This window comes from Nuphar pumila, chromosome 17 (assembly GCF_984573655.1).
Source record: "Nuphar pumila chromosome 17, dmNupPumi1.hap1.1, whole genome shotgun sequence".
Lineage (NCBI taxonomy): Eukaryota > Viridiplantae > Streptophyta > Magnoliopsida > Nymphaeales > Nymphaeaceae > Nuphar > Nuphar pumila.
The window spans coordinates 78,334,676-78,356,226 of NC_143265.1; the positions used below are offsets into that span (position 1 = coordinate 78,334,676).

A 21,551-nucleotide genomic window follows, 5' to 3' on the forward strand; every position below is an offset into this window, starting at 1 on the left:
TACAATAGTATCACTGAAATCTTTATCCTCATTATCAAAGTATTTCTCCACGAGCTTAAGATCTTCTTGACCATCATAAGATGTGTCATCGTTGGTCCAATCTCTCCTTTTCTTCATGATAGGTGTTTATCTGATCAATTTGTACTTCAACCGGATCGACGTCATCTCTATGTAATGGTGACTCTTCATCGTCATATTGAATATTTAATGGATTAACATTTTCATCATCAAATTCAATATCATGACCATCCTCAGTGTACTCCTCTATCAATTCATCTTCTTCGACTTCACTTACTACTAGAGAAACATCATACATGTTTCTTAGAGATATTTTTGGCATCACATGCCAACTTTCGCCCAATTTAGTATCAAGAAGGTAAAAGCATTGCATTGCTTGATATGCTGAAATTAATGATTGATTATCATATCATGTTCGGGATAGATTCACACTTGTAAAGTAAGCGTCTTGTCTTATTCTCGTACTAGGTTGAGTGTCGAACCAATTACATCTGAATAAAAATGTTGTATGTCATTCCGTACAGTGTAGAACATAAACATCCGTCGTAACATCATAATAGTCAATGGTGCCTGTATCATCCTCGATCGCATGAAACAACAATACAATTGTTTTAGTAACGATGACATTTTCACGAGAGAGAAATGTGTGTGTGTCTATATATATATATATATATATAGATATATATATAGATAGAGAGAGAGAGAGAGAGAGAGAGAGAGAGAGAGTAGAAAAATGCATTAGTTTGCATTTTGAACATTGAGCTTTGAAGAACCTACAACAAAATTCAACAAACTATAGATTCCCGTACAAGAACATTGTCCTTTTAAAATGTTTTGACTTCAACTATTTTTTTTTCGGTCAAAAGAACACAAAAAAATATCTCAGTAAAATCAGAATATTGAGAATAGCATTCTTAAATGTCAGAAAGTTTAATCATAATGGTTAAACAAAACTTAATAAAAAATGATGTAAAACATAACATATAATCAAGAAGAAAGAAAAATCTATCAATTTGAGATATACTATTTCATTGTTCAAGAAACAAAAAAGTTTGAAGTCTTTCTTTAAGTGGTTGATTGTGGCAGACTTTCCACACACTTGGGCCCAACCAAGGCTTAGTGGGGAAGACATTGTGAACGCCTCAAATAAATTAAGTTTGCTTAGTTTTCAACATTTTTCTATCTTCACCTTTTTTTTTTTTCAAAGAATATTGTCAGGTGTCCCACAGCAACTCTAACATTATTCACCTAATTCAATCATGTGTTTTGATAAACTCTACTAACTGGGCCTACATAGGGAGTATTGTTCAAGCCATTATGCCAAAGTCTTCTCTACAGTCATAGAGGCATGAGGAATCACCTTACACTGAAACCCTTATCCTTACGCTCTATGCAGGGGCACTGAGTACAAATTTGGGCTATTAGGTACAATCCTTAAAGAGACAGGTGTTGATGTCAGAAGCATGGAAGCTTAATTAAACAACTAGATAAGCAGATATGGCCACACACAATGCTGCATATTTAGGGTGTCCATAAAAAAGAGGGTGTCCAAAATAGCAAAATAATGCATAAAGCACTAACAGTCAATAAAAATAAAATTCAAATTACATTCGCCTCAGAAAAGAAGAACACATCCATGAAAAATAAATTGAGAATAGGGAAGGCATGGGTAACCAAAATGAAATAGTTCATCATTGATGATTGGTCTCATAAAACAAGCAGTTTCACGGCAGAAAGCACGTGATTGGAAATCTCTTCAACTAACTGAAGCTGTCAGTATGATCCAAATTGTCGACCAATGAATACAGCCAATATTAGTTTAGACCACTTAAGAATTCCCAATCTGAACAAAAAAAGTTTTCTAATAGAATATGCGTGCTTTGAGGCAAATAATAGTTTATGCCTGCTCGCTGCTTTGTGCACAAGCCACAACCATACATGGACTATACTATTTAACAACCAACACCACCATGCAGTTGATTATGTTCAAACTTCAAAGTTCAAAATGAAAGCTACTTGGAAAGGATTTATACCATGGGTTTGTTAAAAAAGAAAAAAAATCATTTTGCAAATTTCATCCTAAAAATGAAATTGGGATCTCTTACAGAGTCCTCAAGTGTCGCTTAGAGAGTCCTCAACTACTACTTTTTCATTAAAGTTGGGATCACTTACAGAGTCCTCAAGTGTCTAGCTTAGCAATCAAAATTCCACATAATATAAAATAAGTGTACCACTCAGCATTGACACATAAACATATGTCCATTAATACGAAAGATGTTTGTAAACATGTATCCTGGTAACATACTGTCACATGGATATGGATGCAGGAATGGGACACGGCGAAGATACACCACTTAGTACAACACGACGATTCTTGAAAATTAGAAGGGAAGACGGGCATACACATAGATGTATGTGTCACTATAATTAAAGACAACAAATGATAAAAGTAGTTTGAAATTGAAATGTGATTTAATCATTGACAAATTTTAAAAGAAAAAGAATTCAAGTGAATGCAAAATAAGTAATCAGACAAAGTTAAGAATACAATGTTGTGTGTGACATTACTGAAGTGTCTGTGCGAACATATTTTCATTTTTTGAAAAGACTGCAGATATTTATAATGCATGTATCATAAAAGCAAAATCCACCTACAACATAAATCATGCTTCCACAATGCTCCAATAATCATTATCCGTTGCCTCGGACTAATATGTTCAATTCTCTCTCTCTCTCTCTGCACCCCTTGCTTGAGGGAGTTGCCTAACTTCGGCTAAGCAAGTGCTTATCCCTTGCTCTCATTATTCAGGCAGTGAGAGAGATGAGACACATAGAAAGATGAGAGACAAAGAGAGATGAGAGAGTGTACCTATCTCGTAGAGAAACGCGAGATTCTTCTTCTTACTGTTTTCGGCAGAGAGAGGGACAAAGAGAGAGAGAGGGAGAGGGACAGACAGATAATAGGAGAGCAAGAGACGAGAGATGGACAAGAGAGATAGAGAGCAGGGAGAGTGAGAGTGAGATCAGGAAGAGAGTAAGTAGAGCGAGAGAGAAAGAAAGAGATAAAGAGGGGGCCCAACCCTAATTAGGGTCGGGGGCTCCCTCTCTCTGTCCCCAAATTTGGATCAAATGGGGGCTTTGACCCTCAATTCCTCATTTGACCGGATAACAAAAGGCAAGCCTCATTTTTTTTACTTATTAACATAATAATTATCATCAGTTTTAAATCATATTGATAGTTGTATATACATATTGCCAGAGATATAATATTAACAACAATAATTATCATCAATTTTAGATTAAACAAGTACATGAATAATCAACATCTTCACGATGATCAATATCATTGTCAATATTCTATCTGATGATAAATATTGTCAGTTTTAGATTACCGTGACAATGATAAATATCATTAGAGTTATTATATTGATGACGATAAATATCATTCGTCTCGCCTTAAGGTGTGCCTCAATTTTTTTTTACTTATTAACGATAATAATTATCATCGGTTTTAAATTATATCTCTGACGATATTTATTGTCATTAATATAATATTGACGACGATAATTATCATTGGTTTTAGATTAAACTAGTAAACAAATAACCAACATCTTGACGACAATAATTGTCATTGTCAATATTATATTAATGATGATAAATATCGTCAGTTTTATATTATATCAACGATGATAAATATTGACAAAGATAAATATCGATGAAGATATAATATTGATGACGATAATTATCATCGGTTTTAGAGTAAACTATAGCACAAATAATCAGCTTATTGGCGATGATAAATATCATTAGAGATATAATATTGACAACGAAAATTAGCATCGGTTTTAGATACCTTAATGGGTGACAATTAATTATCATCGTATATTAAAATCGATGATAATATCATTGGTGATATTTAGTCTCAATCATCTTTCATGTCTTCACGTTCATATTACTAAAGGGCTAAGAGCGACGATTTTTTATCTCCGACTATAGATATTTTTACTACGACATTTCATATCGTTGGGATTAATTTATTATTGATGATGATAATTTATCGTTGCGATATTTATGGTAAGTAATGACGTGTTTTATGATAGTAAAGTCTAGTTCTATCAGGTCCGAACCAAACCCGACAATTGACAACCCTAATCCCAAGCCAATCAATTGACCAAACATATTGAACGTAACATGAACCCAAGTCTAAGCATATGAATATGCAAAACATGTCAAAGTAAACCGCTTATTATAAGCATAGCAACGGGGCTCCGCGTGGTTGGTAGGAGCTGTCAGTGCACGTCTGTTTGTGGTGGGAAGTTGCAGGTTCAAAACCTCAGTGGTATGCTGAATAATAACTGGTAGGGATATGACTAACACCAGCTTGCCGTTCGAAAAAACAAAGAAAATAATGCAAATTATAAAAAGAATTCAAAACTGCTTCAACGGCCTTGAGTGTGTTTCATCAAATGCCCCACAACCAACATATGCATAGCTTACGAAATACGGTCCTTGACTGCAGCTTATGTCCAAACATGTGGAGCACTTGCTTGTGCGAACACACACGCAAGCTGTCTTTACAGACAGCTATATGAAGCCAAGTATATATAGCGATACCGACGGGGGCTCGGCTTTGGCAGGAGCAGTTAGTTCACGTCACTTAGACGTTGCAAGTTCGAATCCCAAAGGTATGTGATTGTATAATTGGTGGGGGTCTGCCTAACCCCAGCTTTCTCTGTAGAAAAAAAAAGTATATATTGTGAGACGTGGTTATGTGTTCGGGGCCTTTTAAGAGGGGGCAGTACACTGGATCCCTCGTATAAGGTGTTCTGCCTCTAACACTGGATCTGCTTGCAGTCCATCCACATATAGGAAGGAGACACGGCTGGTGGCATTAATTGGTGCATCTATATAGTTATAAACATTATGCCAAAGAACGACAGTCGTGATATTTTGAAAATTATGGTATTTTTTGAGAAAAAATTAGAAAAATATGGACACACATAAATATGCGGTGTGGAAGACAGACTTCTGATAAAGAAGATGATCAAAGATGGGCGTGGGGGGTGTCCTCCAGTGAGCTTACATGGTTTAAAGATAGATCACAACTCCAAGATGAATCAAAAGTCCAACTTTAAGAACTAGAACCTCATCAATGAGAGAAACTCTAAGAAAGAGAAACCTATTCAAAGGAGAGTTCTAAACATACGTAATCTTGAGAATCAAGATCATCTGAATAGAGAGGGTTCAAAAAACCTATACACTCTTGTAATCAAATGAGCATTAAAAATAAACCTTTCTCTCTCAAAAAAATGTTGAACAAAGAGAGATTACCGTGGATGAAGGCATGCTTAGCCAAACCACATAAAACCGTGTGTGTTCTTGTGTTTCAGCCAATGTAAGATCTGATCCAACGCCAGACCTATTCTCTAACAACTTTAAATTCATAATAGAGCAGGAAAATAAGAAAAGATACCTATAAAGAAAATATGAGTCCAAGGTGAACCTTCAAAATTTTGATCAATTACGTACCACACGATCATTGTGCAACAAAAGGAAAGAGAGCCACACTAGGGTTTACAGCTACGTATCATAAATCAGTTTTAAAACTAACAATGGTCATTGAAATTATTGATGAAATCTTGGAGGTGATGACCCTCAATCCCCATCCTCACAAAAACTCCCTCTTCTTCTTCAAGGTTGGGCATCAAGTATGCTGTTTCAGGCACGGTGGTAGCTAATGGGGTGACAGCACACGGTCCCCCTTCACCAAAATCAATTTTATCGAAGGAAAACTTCATCCAGTCACTGACTATAGTGAGCTCTCTCATTGAAGGGAAGAATTTCTCTGTGGATTCAAGTGCTCCCAAGTATGAATTCACACACTCATCATTTATATCATTCTTGGCCATTTGGATTCTTATGATGGTGTGATGAAGATGTTCTTGTATGAGATCCGTTGCTGTGCACATGATCGACGCGAGTATGAAAGCGTTGCCCGTGAAGTTGTTTTCAAGGGGAGGATTGATTCTGTTCCTGGCATTCACAGGGAACTGCAAGCAGATGTTTGTGGTTGGATGTAGCTTAAATGCTTTTACTCTAGCCTGCAAGGCACAATTAAGCATTGTAAGTAACATATAAGGAGAAAAGCTAGCCCTTGACGAAGAAGAATATCTATCCAACTCAACAAGGAGAAGCAAAGAGAAAAGAGTGGAGATCTCTTGAAATCTACTGTTCTTCTTTATTCCAATATCCTCTCTCTTTCATACGAACCACTGCATTTTCAATGAATATGTACAGCGATGGAGACCCTTGTGCACACTTCTATAGCCATTGTGATGACTTTTAAACTCCTTTCATAGGCTCTGACAGTACTAATCACGAATTTACATAATTAATCCAAAATTAATGACCACAATCCATGACTCTTGACACTTCACATTCTTGCTACTTGTACATGTATAACTATTTACCGTCCCACTGCATTTCCATTGCATACAGTTGCCAGAGGAAACACTAGCATGCACATTTGATTCCTTTTACAAATACATTTAAGCACTTTATAACGGGGAACCCTCGCCGAAGCAAGGAAAATCTCGGGTGGAGCACCACGACCAACCTGCCATAAGTGGACTACCTCTGAAAGCTATGGACACACCCGTGCGCCAGTGGGGTTTGATCTGGTGCTGGTGGTATTTAAGCACAATTGTTATACTCATTGTACTTTTACATGTTTTCATAAATGCTGATGCTATCCATGAATTCTCTACAATTGAGAATTTACAAAACAACCCAACCGCACGGCACACAGACATTTAACACCTACACAAGCACACAAGAAGGTGAGTGTGCAACCCATTTTAGATTAGTTATGTGGGAATGGGACAAAGGAAAATTGCAAAAGGCCATAATTTTGATTTACATGAAAGTTTGAATTGTTTACATAGTATGTTCATGTAACACCCCGATCTGGGACCACAAGAGTCCGAGTTCGGTTGGTATTACTTCCCAGATGGAAGAGTTCAAAGTTTACATAGAGAAAACGTGACTATTTTTTTTTTTATTCCCATAATCAACTTTTTCTTTACAATGTTCATCATTCATAACAAAAGAAAAACAATTACATTTTATTCAATGACAAGGAAATGAAATATACCAAATGCTCTGCTGTAGAAGAAGAAGTTGCTCACGTTTTGATTGGTCTAATGCCTGGAACCTACAGTTGTAATTAAACTTGGGGTGAGTCTACAACCCACTAAGGAATAATTATAAGCAAATAAACTATTAACTTACAATTGTAGTGGACTCTAAGCCCCTAGTCTTAGTTTAGTTTTCGGCACACCACACAAATTGGTATATTTTAATTTTCTCCATTAACTTTCTCAACACTCTCTTAAAACAACTATCACTAGGTCGGCTATACCGGTCATAGTCGTCTATGGGCGTAACAACCTCGTAGAACACCCAAATTCTACATGTTGGCCAGACAATGAACCATACACTCCCAGTGGTCCCCGGACCACCAGGCACTGCAGTGAACCATCATGGAAACCCCACCGGTAGCTAGTCGGGAGGTCAAGCTCTCAATCTTGGTATGATTCATGCTACATCCTAACCATGATGGTTATCAACCATCCCTGGTTCTCCAGAGTCCCAACTCGGTGTGAGTGAAACCCTAAATCATAACTAAGTTCAACCCATTGAACCATATTCTCAAATTCATCATACACTCGTTCTCTCATGAGTGATGTTGTGAACTCTTCACAACAAATCACATTCTTAAATCTCATGATGACTTTACACTACAATAAAACCGTAGATTAGCGACTGACGCTATCCACCGCTAAACTATTTAGCGACGGATTGACGATGGATTAGCAATGGATAGCGTTTATCATAAATTTCTGATCACTAATTAGTGATAGAACTTATCTGTCGCTACTTTCATCGCTAATTTGTGACAGATTAGCGATGGACATGATCCATCGTGAGTTCGTTGCTAAATAAGTACAGATTTGGTTTTGCGACAGATATTATTCGTCGCTAAATTAAAAATAAAAAATAAAAATTTTTTTTGCTCCCTGTCGAAGGGTATTCTAGTAGCAATAGGCCAGACTTGTACCGTACCACACAGGCATTGCACAGGGTCTTAGACCCGAGCGGCCCGGCCCACCACTACAGGGTCTTCTGCATAGAACTGGCACACTCTCCGGCGCCCTCTCAACTTGGTTCCCCGCTTGTCCAGCCCGACCCGCCACTGCAAAGAAAAGCAAAAGTCAGATCTCATACATAACGAAAATATACAAAGAAAACCAAGGAAACACAAGCTCTGCTTAACTTACCTGAGAAAAAATCACTCAAAAGCAAAGCTGCATTTTGATAAAAAGACGCTGGAGATCTAACGAAGACGAAATAGAGTGAGATCAAGCTTTTATGAAAAAGGAGATGATGACAACGAGGACAATGATGATGATGATACAACTGGACATCACAGTAGAAAAGGAGCTAGCATGTGAAGCGCAACTACGGATCACCCATTATTTCGGTGAGAGTTCTCCCATCTGGCGAACCTCGGTAACTTCAGATTTCGGTCGTCACCTGCGAGGCTTCTTGGGGAAGCCAGACGATCTGAAAGAGAAGCGCGTCGTTTGACGCTTTAATCGAATGACTTTTTGAGCACCGGACGACATGCTTCTCTTTCAGATTGTTTGGCTTCCCCGAGAAGCCTCACAGGTGATGGCCAGAATCTGAGGTCGTCGAGGTCCGTCGAACGAGAGAACTCTCGCCAGAATAATGGGTGATCCGCAGCTGCGCTTCACATGCTAGCTCCTTTTCTACTGTGACGTTCTGTTGTATCATCATCATCCTCATTGTCGTCGTCTCATTTTCTAGAAAAGCTTGATCTCACTCTATTTCATCTTCGTCAGATCTCTGACGTCTTTTTTATCGAAATGCAACTTTTCTTTTGAGTGATTTTTGATCGGGTAAGTTAAGCAAAGCTTGTGTTTCCTTGGTTTTCTTTGCATATTTTTGTTATGGATGAGATACGACTTTTGCTTTTTTTTGCAGTGTCGGGCTGGACAAGCGGGGAACCAGGTCGAGAGGGTGCCAGAGAGAGCGTCGGTTCTGTGTAAAAGACCCCATAGTGGTGGGTCGGGTCCCTTGGGTCTAAGACCTTGTGCAACACTTGTGTGGTGTGGTACAAGTCTGGCCTATTACTGCCAAAATACCGCTCAATAGGGAGCAACTTTTTTTTTAAAAATTTAGCGACAGATTAGTTACAGATAATATTCATTGCAAAACCAAATCTATACTTATTTAGCAATGGACTCGTGATGGATCATGTCCGTCGCTAATCTGTCATAAATTAGAGACAAAAGTAGCGAATGATAAGTTCTGTCGCTAATTAGTGATCAAAAATTTGTGATGGACGCTATCCATTGCTAATCCGTCGCTAAACAATTTAGCGATGGATAGCGTTCGTCGCTAATCCACGATTTTTTTGTAGTGTAAAGGGTTATGCATGCTGATCTCAACACATCTATTCATACAACATGAATAGACTATATGGGACTCCAATCTAACATACTCTCATCACAATGCATGATATTAATGAATATTTAGATATGTAATCATAAATACAATCTCATTCAGTCATGTAGGACACACCACAATTAACATGGATATCACAACCACATATATAAAATCAACTCATAATGTCAAGCATGATAATTTTTTTATGCATGTCATGGTATCACTTGAAAGCTATTGTGCTACTCATATTGATACACAAAATCACAATAACTTACAATGTAAAATGTTTATTCATTTTTAAAATTACTTATAATATCCCTTACCTTAACGGTGAATCTATGCTTTTTCTCAAATCAAACCTCACGAAGCTCTAACAATATGATCTGGTTACACAATATCTTTATATTAATGCACAAAACTTCATACGTTATTACTAAATTACTAAAATACCCTTTTTTAAATTTAATCATGAATCATTAATTTCTACATCACTAATTTGACTGAATTTCATAGACTATAGATTCTTTTCTGCGATGCGAGTCTAATGCACCAAACCTCACTTGATTCTGAGTTCGGAGTGCAAAGTTATGTCCATTTTACCAAAATAGATCTCGGGTACCCAAAAGGGTATTATGATCTCAGATTTCAATACAATTTGAGACTATCTTAAGATCCAAACCGGATCCATTTCTGATCTGGATTCAATCCTATATGCTTGGATCAAGATCCATTACTTATCTAGATCCAGAACAATCTGACTCGATCCAGAATGGTTTGACTGGATCTAGAATATACTGACTGGATCCAGAATAGCTTGACTGGATCTAGAACATTTTATCTGGATCCAAAATAGTCTAATTGGATCTAGAATAGTCTGATCTAGACTCGGTTCTGACATGAATCCAGGACTGATACAATCAGATCCAGAACAATCAGTCTGGATCCCAAACAGGTCCAGATCAAAATAGACCCAAACTGAGAACCCAGATCCAGTTAAACCCAAACCGGTTTAGTTTGACTCGGGTTGATCCAATCGGTTTAGCTCAAACCTGATTTGACATGAACCGGTTTGACCCGAATCGGTTGAATCAACACACATATTTTTTTCTTTCTTCATGACCCAGATTCGGGTTCTGGTTCGACCCGGACCCAAACCGACTCGGTCTGGTCTGGGTCAGACATAGACCGACTCGGTTTGGTCTGGGTTGAACCCAGATCGAACCAAGTTTTTTTTTTTTGCGACCCAGTCTGAGCATGACCTAAACCGAACCCGTCAGTCTGGGTCACACCTAGACCGACCTAGTTCAGTCTGGGTCACACCCGGACTGACCCGGTCCCCCTGATAAAACCTAACAGAAAGAGGAAAAAGGGAATTGCCCCCTCTCCTTTCCGCCTTCCTCTTAAACAGAGAGGGGCCGACCACCGGCTGACCCCCGCTCTGTACCCACCGGGTCTGGGCCGACTGTCGGCCGACTCACCCTGCTATAGGGGATCAGCACCGATGTCGGTCTGCCGACCGACCCTCTCTCTCTCTGTAATATCTTTTTATTTATTTTTTTCTGACAGATGCTCGTCGGCATCCATGGCTACTGGTTTGCGTTGCTTAGCAGGAAAGGAAACGAAGACGAAGGGAATGGGGAGGACTCACTTGCTGCCGGTGCCGGATTCTGGTAAGCTCTGAAACCCCCTTTTTTTTCTTCCTTTCCTCCCGTCTCCCTCTGTCGCTCTTCCTCTTGCTCGAGTGTGGGGGAGGGGCACACTGTGAGGGTTATTTATAGCCCTCACGGTGGGGTGAGGATAACCCTCACCCCTCCGCCGATCGTGGGGGGGGGGGGGGTGAGGTTTATCCTCTCCCCTCCTCGTCGCAGATCGGGGAAAGGGGGTTCCCTGTTTTTTGGGGAACCGCCTTTCCCTCTTCTTCTTTTTTTTGAATGTTTATCCCCTCGTCGCAGATCATGACTTCATGCGCAAGATTCAAAAGAAAGAAATTGCAGAGGCTTTGAAGAAAATGAAATCAAGAAGGACAGTTGGTCTAGATGGTATACCTATCGAGGCTTGGAAATGCTTGGGAGAGAAAGGTTTAGAATGGTTGACAAATTTTTTTAACAAGATTTGGCGGACAAATAAGATGCCTAATGAGTGGAAGAAGAATACTTTGGTGCCTCTATATAAGAATAAGGGTGATATACAAGATTGCACAAACTATCGTGGTATAAAACTCATGAGTCATACTATGAAACTTTGGGAGAGGGTGATTGAGTCTAGGTTGAGGAAGGTTGTCATGATATCAGAGAATCAATTTGGTTTTATGCCTGGAAGATCAACTATGGAAGCTATACATCTTCTTACACAACTTATTGAGAGAAATAGAGAGAGGAACAAAGATTTGCATATGGTTTTTATTGATTTAGAGAAGGCATACGATAGAGTACCTAGTGACGTTCTCTGGTAGACAATGATGAAAAAAGGTGTTTCTCTCAAGTACATTAGTATAATTAAAGATATGTATGAAGGAGTAGTAACCAATGTCCGCACTTGTGGAGGGGTGACAACCAATTTTCCTATAACGGTGGGGTTACATCAAGGATCTGCATTAAGCCTTTTCCTATTTGCTATAGTGATGGAGGAGCTTACAAGATCAATTCAAGAAAATGTGCCATGGTGTATGTTGTTTGCTGATGATATTGTTTTGATTGATGAGTCTAGAGCTGGGGTTAATGCTAAGTTAGAATTATGGAGACAAACATTGGAAGAAAGAGGTTTTAAGTTGAGTAAGAGTAAGACATAATACATGGAATGTCAGTTTAGTAAGCAACGAAGTAGTGATGGGAGTTTAGTGAAGCTTGGTGAGAAAGAAATACCGGTGGATGATTGTTTCAAATATTTGGGATCTATCATTCAAAAGTATGGAGAAATTGATGGAGATGTAAATCATAGGATAAAGGTTGGGTGGATGAAATGGAAAAGTGCAACTGGAGTGTTGTGCGATCATAGAATGCCATTGCGGTTGAAGGAAAAGTTTTATAGGATAACTATTAGGCCCACTTTACTAATTGGTACGGAATGTTGGGCTGCCAAGAGACATCATATTCAAAAAATGAGTGTAGCTGAGATGCGTATGCTGAGATGGATGTGTGGAAATACATTAAAAGATAAGATTTGGAAGGAGAAGATACGTAAGAAGGTAGGCATTGCACCCATTGAAAATAAGATGAGAGAGAGTCATTTACGGTGGTTTGGACATATTCGGCGAAGGCCTAATGATGCTCCAGTTAGACGGATGGAGAAATGGGAAAATATATTAGTTAAAAGAGGTCGGGTAGGCCTAGGAAGACATGAATGAAAATGATAGGAAAGGATATGAATGCTTTGAACCTCACCGAGGACATGGCATTGGATAGAAATGATTAGAGGAGAATGATTCATGTGGAAGACCCAGAATGCTTTTCTTTTTTGGTTCATATCGCCGACCCCAATTGTTTTGGGATGAAGGCGTAGTAGTAGTTGTTGTTGTTTATCCCTTCCGGCGACTTCGCCGTAGGGGGTTTACAGTTCACCCTCTATGAGAGAGAGGACTTTATTGAGATGGAATCAATTTAGATACCCATCCTCCCCAATTTGGTTCCACTCATCTCCTATGTCATCCGCCATCTTCATAGCCCTATGAATCTTATTAATGCAACTTGTTTTGACAAAAGTCTGACCTCATAGATGGATTCAGCATAGAGGTGTCAACAAATCTGATTTACCCGGACCCGACACGAGTTTCGATTAAGACCCACAAATTTTCAATGTAAAAATGATAAAAAAATATGGTTTTACCAGATTTGGTTCATGTAGTTCTTATTAGGTCTGGGTATGATTTTTCTTATAGTGGACCCAAAAATCTGGTCCAAGTGTGGTTCTACCTGGGCCCGAACCAAACCTGACCCGTTGACACCTTTAATTCAGCATGGTTGATTTAGTAAAGAGTCTACCCTTGGATTCAGTCGGGTGGCCATGAGGCCTCACTCGGGGTTTTCCTCGCTTCGGCGAGGGTTCCTCATCATTAAAAAAAGTCTGCCCTTGGATTGTTTTTGTTATGAAAAATATGTTTTTTTAATCACAGAATCTTATGTTTTCTCAACCATTGATTTTTTAATTGAAAAATAATCTTGCAAACAAGTCAAATTTTGGTTATTCAAGTGTTCATCTTCACTAAATGGACAATGTAGATCACATATATTGAAACTGATTTGGTCAAAATGACTAGCATCAATGAAATCCCAAAGTGGGGTATGAAGATAGGGATGACTTAAGCGATGAGTGGATATGTACTCCATCCTCCCATCCGCTTGTCACTACATAAATAAACCCCATATGATCAGGCCGAGCACCTTATAGGGGGGAGGGGTGGCATCCACAAACCACCCCCACCCTGATCATTTATATGCACAAGCGAATCTGTGTAACAACAGAGAGCATATTTTGCTTGTCCCAAGTCCGCAATTGAGAAAGCTTTAAAAGTTTTGATCTGTTTTCCCTCAAAAAAAAAGAAAAAGAAAAAGTTCTATTTTGAATCCCATGAGTGCACCTAACATGTCATGCATGTGCCTCATCTATTAGTGATACCAATAGATTGGATGTATCTAATATCCGACCCAATTCCAAATCCAATTAGTTGGATTCCATTAAGAAAACTGAATATGATTAGTATTCGGATGCATATTCAGTATAAGGATTTCATGACCAAATCCAATTACATTTATTTTGTTGGATTTGGTTTTAGATTTTTTCAATCTAAATCCAATTCCAATTAGCCATTATCTGATTAGTCAGATTTGGTATCAGCTAAATCTGTCCTCAATCGAAACCGTTTACATTCCTAACCTATGATATATTGGTAATTGCTCCTGTGTGTGAACATGCATGCACTTTTTCATGTAAGTGTTTTTGTATGTGTGTGAACGCAACCGACCCTAGCTAGTGTAGGTTGTTGGGAAATGACTCTTCGAACTACAATGGGATCAAATAGATAAACACGAAAAAAGCAAAAGGAGAAAATAGCCACACATGAAGAACCAATTTTATGTGGTTCGACAAAATTATCTGCACCACGATTGTACTGCGCCTTCTTTTTTATTGACTGAGATATAATACAAGAGCTGGATCACCTCCTTTAAATAGAAGAAGTCTATGAGTTTTACATGGACTCTACTACTATTGTTGAATATAATAAGGAGACTTCGATACAATTATTGAACTACCCTCTGTGGATCCACATAAATTAGAGATTTATATCAAGCTCCATACTCCTCCAACAATCTCTCACTTGGAGATTGATTTTCCTTTTAGTAACTTCATCTTGTAACTTTTCTCTTCATGCAATCGAGAATCTCACTGCGACACCTCCGACTATTATCCATGAAGACCAATCGGGGTTGTGCACATCAACTTCTCTATAGTAACTGACTTGGTCAACATATCTGTAGGGTTTTCTGATCCATATATCTTTTCAAGTGACAGTGCCCCATCAACTAACAAGTTACGAATAAAGTGATACTTCATCTAAATGTGCTTCGTTCTAGCATAAAATATTGAATTCTTTGCTAAATAAATCACACTTTGATCGTCATAGAAAATGATATTATTGTTTTGCTTTCTACCAAACTCTTTCAGAAAGTTCTCCAACCATATCATCTCTTTGCTTGCTTCAGTAATATCAACATATTCAACTTTAGTGGTAGAGAGACATAATCTTCTGTAGCTGAGAGACCTAGCTTAAAGCAGTGTGTCCCAAAGTATAAAAAAAACTTGTGGTGATTTTATGATTGTCAACATCATCAGCTAAATCTACATCAACAAAATGCAAAATCATGTCACCTTTGTCAAAACAAAGTGTCATGTTTGTGGTACCTTTCAAGTAACAAATTATCCATTTCACAACTTTCCAATGTTGCTTCCACGGATGTGCCATGTACCTTCTTACAACTCTCACTTTTTGAGCTATGTTTGGCTTGGTATAAACTATAGCATATATCAAGTTGCCAACTGTTGAAGCATATGGAACTTTGGACATATACTCATAGTTCTCATCTAACTTGGGTGACTACTCTTTCGATAATTTAAAATGACTTGTCAAAGGAGTACTTACAAGTTTTGCATCATGCATATGAAACCTTCTTAATACCTTTTCAATATAATTTATCTGAGACAACTTTAAAGAGCCAACTTCTCAATCTTGAAGAATTCTCATCATCCCAAGTATGTTCTTTGCAGCTCACAAATCCTTCATTGTAAACTCCTTTGATAATTGCTGCTTCAACTTGTTGATTTCTTGAATGTTAGATCATGCAATGAGCATATCATCTACACACAAGAGCAAAATAATATAGCAATCATAAAATCTCTTAAGGTAACAATAATGATCCATTTGACATATCATAAAATTATGGTTATACATAAATCTGTTAAACTTTTTATACCACTGTCTTGGGGCTTGCTTCAAGCCATACATGCTTTTATTTAGCATTAACACAAGGTCTTCTTTACCTTGCACTATGAACCCTTCTAGTTTCACCATGTATAAGTCTTCTTTCATATCACTATGAAGAAAGACAATTTTCAGACTTAACTGTAAGTTTTCAGCTACAACAATACTCAAGACAAGCATGATTGTAGTTAGTTTAATGACAGGAGAATAAATTTTAGTGCAGTCAATACCTTCTTTCTGTTGAAAACCTTTCACAACCAGCCTAGCTTTATACCTCTTGTTGCCATCACATTTTTCATTGATTTGATAGACCCATTTGTTATGAAGTAACTTTTTGCCCCTTGACAGTTGAGCTAGAACCCATGTTTGATGTATGAAGTGAGTCCATATCTTCTTCCATGACTAGCTTTCACAGGAGAGAATCATTAACCTGCATTGCTTTACTAAAATATTCTAGCACACCACCATCGGTCAATAATATGTAATGCAAAGATGGAGAATATTGTTGAGTAAGTTTAGATGCTCTAGATGATCTTCTCAACTCCATCCCAAGTGTAAAGTTCTGGTGGTGGCATAATGTTTTCAGGATTCTCCTGAACTCTCTTTGCTACATCATACTTAGAGATCTCCTCTAATTTAACCTGCTCATCCTTTTCTGCATCGTCAGATTCTGTAATAGATCTATCTTTATACAAGATATTTTCATTAAATATAAAATCTCTCTTTCTTATGATCTTATTTTGATCATACTAGAATCGATATTCAAATTCATCATTATCATATCCAAGAAAAAATACTTTCTAAACTTTGGATCTTGCTGATCCCTGTCATCATAATCTACATGTATATATGAAACACAATAAAAAACTTTTAAGTGTGATAGATTTACCTCTTTGCATGCCCATGCCTTCTTTGGTAGTTTAAAGTCCAAAAAAATAAAAAATCCTCATTTAATCAAGTTGTTGTGCTCAGTGCTTCAACCCAAAATGTTTTGGGTAATCCAGCATGTGTCCTTATGCTTCTGGCTCATTTATTCAAGGTTCTATTCACGCGTTCAACAACTCTATTCTATTGTGGGGTTTTTGGAACTGTCTTTTCCAGTCAAATCTCACTTAATACACAACTCTTTGAATTTTTTATTATTATACTTACTTCTACTATCAAACCTCAAACACTTTATTTTTATTCCTGACTCATTTTTAACTTGACTTTTTCACTTCTTAAAAATAGAGAATACATCAGATTTATTTTTTAGAAAATAAATTCATACCTTCAGAGTAGAGTCATTAAAACATAATAGTGAGCCTCCAATGGACGGTACAAGAGCAAGACCCCATACGTTTGTATGCACAAGCTCCAGTTTTCTTGTCTTTAGTGTCCTTCTGGTCTTCGATAAACTAACAATTTTCTGCTTTTTAAAAATACAGTCCTTACAAAGACCAACATCAACAGACTTCAAGCCAAATAATTTCTCCTTTGATGAAAGAATCTTCATCCATTTTCACTCATATGCGTGAGTCTATAATACCTGATTTCCAAATTAAGGGTTGAATTAGTGACTGTCACAACGTTTCTCATATCCATAGTCGTATAAAAATTATTCATCTTATTGACTCTTGACACAATCATAACGCCTTTAACAATTTTTCAAGATCCACTTACAAAGGTTGTAATGTACCCTTCATCATCAAGCTATCCCACAAAGATTAAATTTCTTTTTAAGTCTGAAATATGCCTGATGTTATGCAACTATAACAGGGTGCCATTAGTAGTCTTAATTCACACATCACACCTTCTCACAATATCTAAAGGTTCATCATCAGAAAGATAAATCTTTCCAAAATTTCTAGCAATATAATTATCCATACATTCTCTGTATGGGGTGCAGTGAAAGGATTCTTCGAAATCTAAGATCCAGGATTCAATGGAGCTGTCAACACTTAGGATTAGGGCATCGAGAACTTCCTCTACTATTGTTGTATTGACAAATTCTTTATTTTGCTTCTATTATTTTTTAAGCACCCTAAAACCTCTCTTTAAGTGCCCTTTCTTCCTGCAATTTCAGCAACTGGGTCTCTCTTGCTTATTTCAGGGACTAGATTGACTATTTCTCGTGGACTTAGACCTACCACGATATTGACCTTACTGATTATTTTTTTTTGCATTCAATGTTGAAAGCAAAACCCAAGAATTCAACTGTTTTCCTTCTAAAAATATCTTCACTTAGAATTAGGTCCTAAAATTCATTTAACTTTAACTTGTTTGAATCAAAAAAATTGCTCACAAGAGTCACATTCACATCCTAATAATTTAGTAGAGAGGACAACAAAATCAATGCCTAAGCCTTATCTTCAAAGTTGATATCAATCAAACTCAACTGGCTCATAATGATGTTAAATTTATTGATATGGTTCGCAACAAAGGCACCTTCGACCATCTTCAAATTAAACAGACGGTGCATTAGAAATACCTTATTTGACATTGATGGTTTCTCATACATGTTTGAGAGCACTTTTAAGAGACTAGTCATGGTCTTCTCATTTTTTATGTTGAATGCGACATTTTCAGGCTAATGTCAAATGAACAACTCCTATTGTCTATCTATCTAATAGATCTCAGTATATTTATTGGCTTGCTTCTAAGAAAAGGTGGATGCAACTTCTTTTGATGCAAAGTCTTTGGTCTGCATCTTCAAGAATCAAAGTCCTTGCCATCGAACTTATCAATCTTTACCTTTCCTTCTGCCACCGTTATCACTCTCACTCTTTCCTCTAAACCGAGGCTCTAATACCAATTGTTACAAAACAACTATTCGAACCACCGATGGATCAAAAAATAAATACGTAAAAAAACAAAAGGAGAAAACAACCACATACGAAGAACTATGATTTTAGGTAGTTCAACAAGAATTGCCTACATCCACGACTGCACTGAGTCTTCTTCTTTATTGATTGAGATACAATACAAGAGTCAGTTTACCTTATTGTTGAATATAATAAGCAGTCTTGGATCAAATTACAAAATTACCCATCATAGATCCAAGGAAATTAAGGATTTATATTAGGTTTCACACTCCAACATAGGTCTCCACCAATAAGAGTCCTGAGCTAGGGTTCATCGTGACCCGTGGCAATACTTCCAACTTCGGTGTTGTGGTGTAGGATGCACAACCTGGGTATCGAATTCACGATATCCTTCAACTCGGATGCTTTTAAAAGGAAAAAAATCTGTTTTTCTTTTGATAAAATTAATTTTTCTCCATCAATATTACAAAAATACAAGATAGAAAGAGCTGCCTGTAGTGTGTATAAACTCTATGTGCTGGGTGCACTCGCATATTCAAAGGGAATGTGCACAGAAATCTTTGTTTGTGTATATTTGTGCATGCGCGCATGTGTGTGCATGTGGGTGTCTTTGTTATGTACATGTATTTGTAATTTTTCATGGCCAAGTATTTACACATAGAATGCATTCATGTTAATTCCTATTTAATGATTGACATGAGTAATAGCCAGTGTGTACATGAAGCATGAACAGTTAGCCTAGTGGTGCAATTAATATGATGGGAATCAGCAAACCAAAGTAAGCAACAGCATGCAAGCACAAATTCTTCTACAACTAAGTAGTAAGTATTATTGCTTCTTATACAATAATAGAATGGTAAAAATTCCAAACTTACCTTCCAAACTTTGGCAGCGAGCACATCAAAATCCGAGCATACAGAGAGGCCACCTCTTTCAACTGCTGCTTTCTTCATATTCACTATGCCTTCTTTCTTCACACACAGAGTGACCAACTGAATTCCACTAGCAGAGTTCAGTTCTGCAATTTGTGAGAGAGAAGTCTCCCAATTGCTATCATCTGATGCTTTCCATTTCATGGGTATCAGGCAAAGATCTCTTATAGTAGAGACGTGGGTGTGGCTGTAAATTGATCCATCTGCTGTTCCTGACTGAGATGAAGTTCGGGCCTGCGCGAGTCTCCCCCTAGAATGGTTTGGCTCCATGAGCTCACTCACATCTTTTCCACTGGAAATTTGAGCCCAAGAAGCTAGGAAACTGAACGCTCCAAACCCATCGAACAGAGCGTGGCAGAACCCAAAACCTATGCAGTATCCTCCACATGCAAATCTTGTCACCTGCACCAACATCACATTTCACCTCTATGGAATTATGAGCTTCTCTATTGTGGCGCTTGGGTGCACCCATTTATCCTGATAAACAGGGAAATTGCATCTTGATCCATAATAGATCATCCCACCTTCCTGTTTATGTGGATAAGCAGGCATATCCAAACATCATCTAAAGGAAAAACCAACAAAATATAAACTGATTCTTTGTTAAAAGTTGAGTTAAATTTAGAAGTTACAGATCTAAAACCCAGCTGTGTTTTAGTCGACTTTATGCGGTACTGCTTTCTGTTTTCTGCTTACTTTCAATCTTTTTAGATTTGTCATTTGCAAACAAGCAAGTAGACTCTCTCTCTCTCTCTCTCTCTCTCTCTCTCTCTCTCTCTCTCTCTCTCTCGCGCGCGCGCGCGCGTGTATGTGCTTTGAAGAAATATCACTGCTTATGGTGGAACAAAAGAAAAGGTAAAACCAGGGTCTCAGTTGGTGTTTGATACGTAACATCAAATAAGACTCGGATCATGCAGAACTTAAAGCAAATAGCTAGAAATTGAAGCTGATTTCTACTATGGGATGGGCCAGAAATTGATGAGGATTGTTCTAAACTTATAATGTCAAAAGGCAGCACGAAAGCAACAAATAGAGTGGTTTTCTTTGCAGTATGATGTGAAACCTGAACATCAACAAGTGGCTTCTCTGACACGTCCCCGTTGGTAGGCATTTGAGGGACCAACTTGTCGTAGAAGCCCTTGTACTCAGAGAGGTTGCCAAGGTGTTCAAATTTGGCATCTGTGGTGGCTCTCTTCATGATGATCCCTGCTCCATTGCAGTCAACCTCAATCTTCCCAGTTTCACCATTGAGTTTGAGTCTGCCTGCTGCAGGATACCAAGAAACCAACACCTTTTCTAGAGACTTTTCGAGCCTTTCTGTGTGATCCTTGTCAATGGGCTCCCCCTTGCAAGCTTTGTAAAAGAAAACGGTGTATATGATGGAAGGACATATCCTATCAATTCCAGACAATCCAAGTACTTTTCTGGTAGTTTCTTGGCAAGGCTGTATGGTTATTTCGTCTCCCAAGGTAACCATGAAGCTTTCTTTAACCTCAGCCATGTCTATGGCAGAAACTAATGATTGGAATATCTCACTAGCAGAGGCCGCCCTATATTACATATACGAAAATTCTTTTTTTTCTTTCTTTCTTTCTTACCTTCTTTTGTTGCTTTGATCAATTCAGAGTGGGAGTGTAACAAGAAGAGTTCAATGTATTATTGGTCTGGGAAGTATAACCATAAAGCGATATTGGTTATTCTTTTTCTTTACACAACTTTACAGTTGGCAACTTGCAACAGCCGAAAATTATTTTTTCCTGGAAAAATGATTTTTCAAAATGATTTCCTGACTTA

The 21,551-nt window shown here is 37.8% G+C and overlaps 1 protein-coding gene across 1 annotated transcript; it reads right to left on the reverse strand.

Annotated features, from left to right (window-relative positions):
• Positions 1–5,624: 5,624 nt before the first annotated feature.
• On the reverse strand, positions 5,625–21,258 carry LOC149812357 (brassinosteroid-related acyltransferase 1-like). The gene is made up of 4 exons (XM_089993034.1): positions 20,821–21,258; positions 19,701–20,159; positions 8,189–8,272; positions 5,625–6,119 (listed from the first exon to the last, which is right to left on the reverse strand). Exons 1-4 carry the CDS (start codon positions 21,256–21,258, stop codon positions 5,625–5,627), a joined length of 1,476 nt encoding a protein of 491 aa, XP_089849160.1.
• Positions 21,259–21,551: the final 293 nt, after the last annotated feature.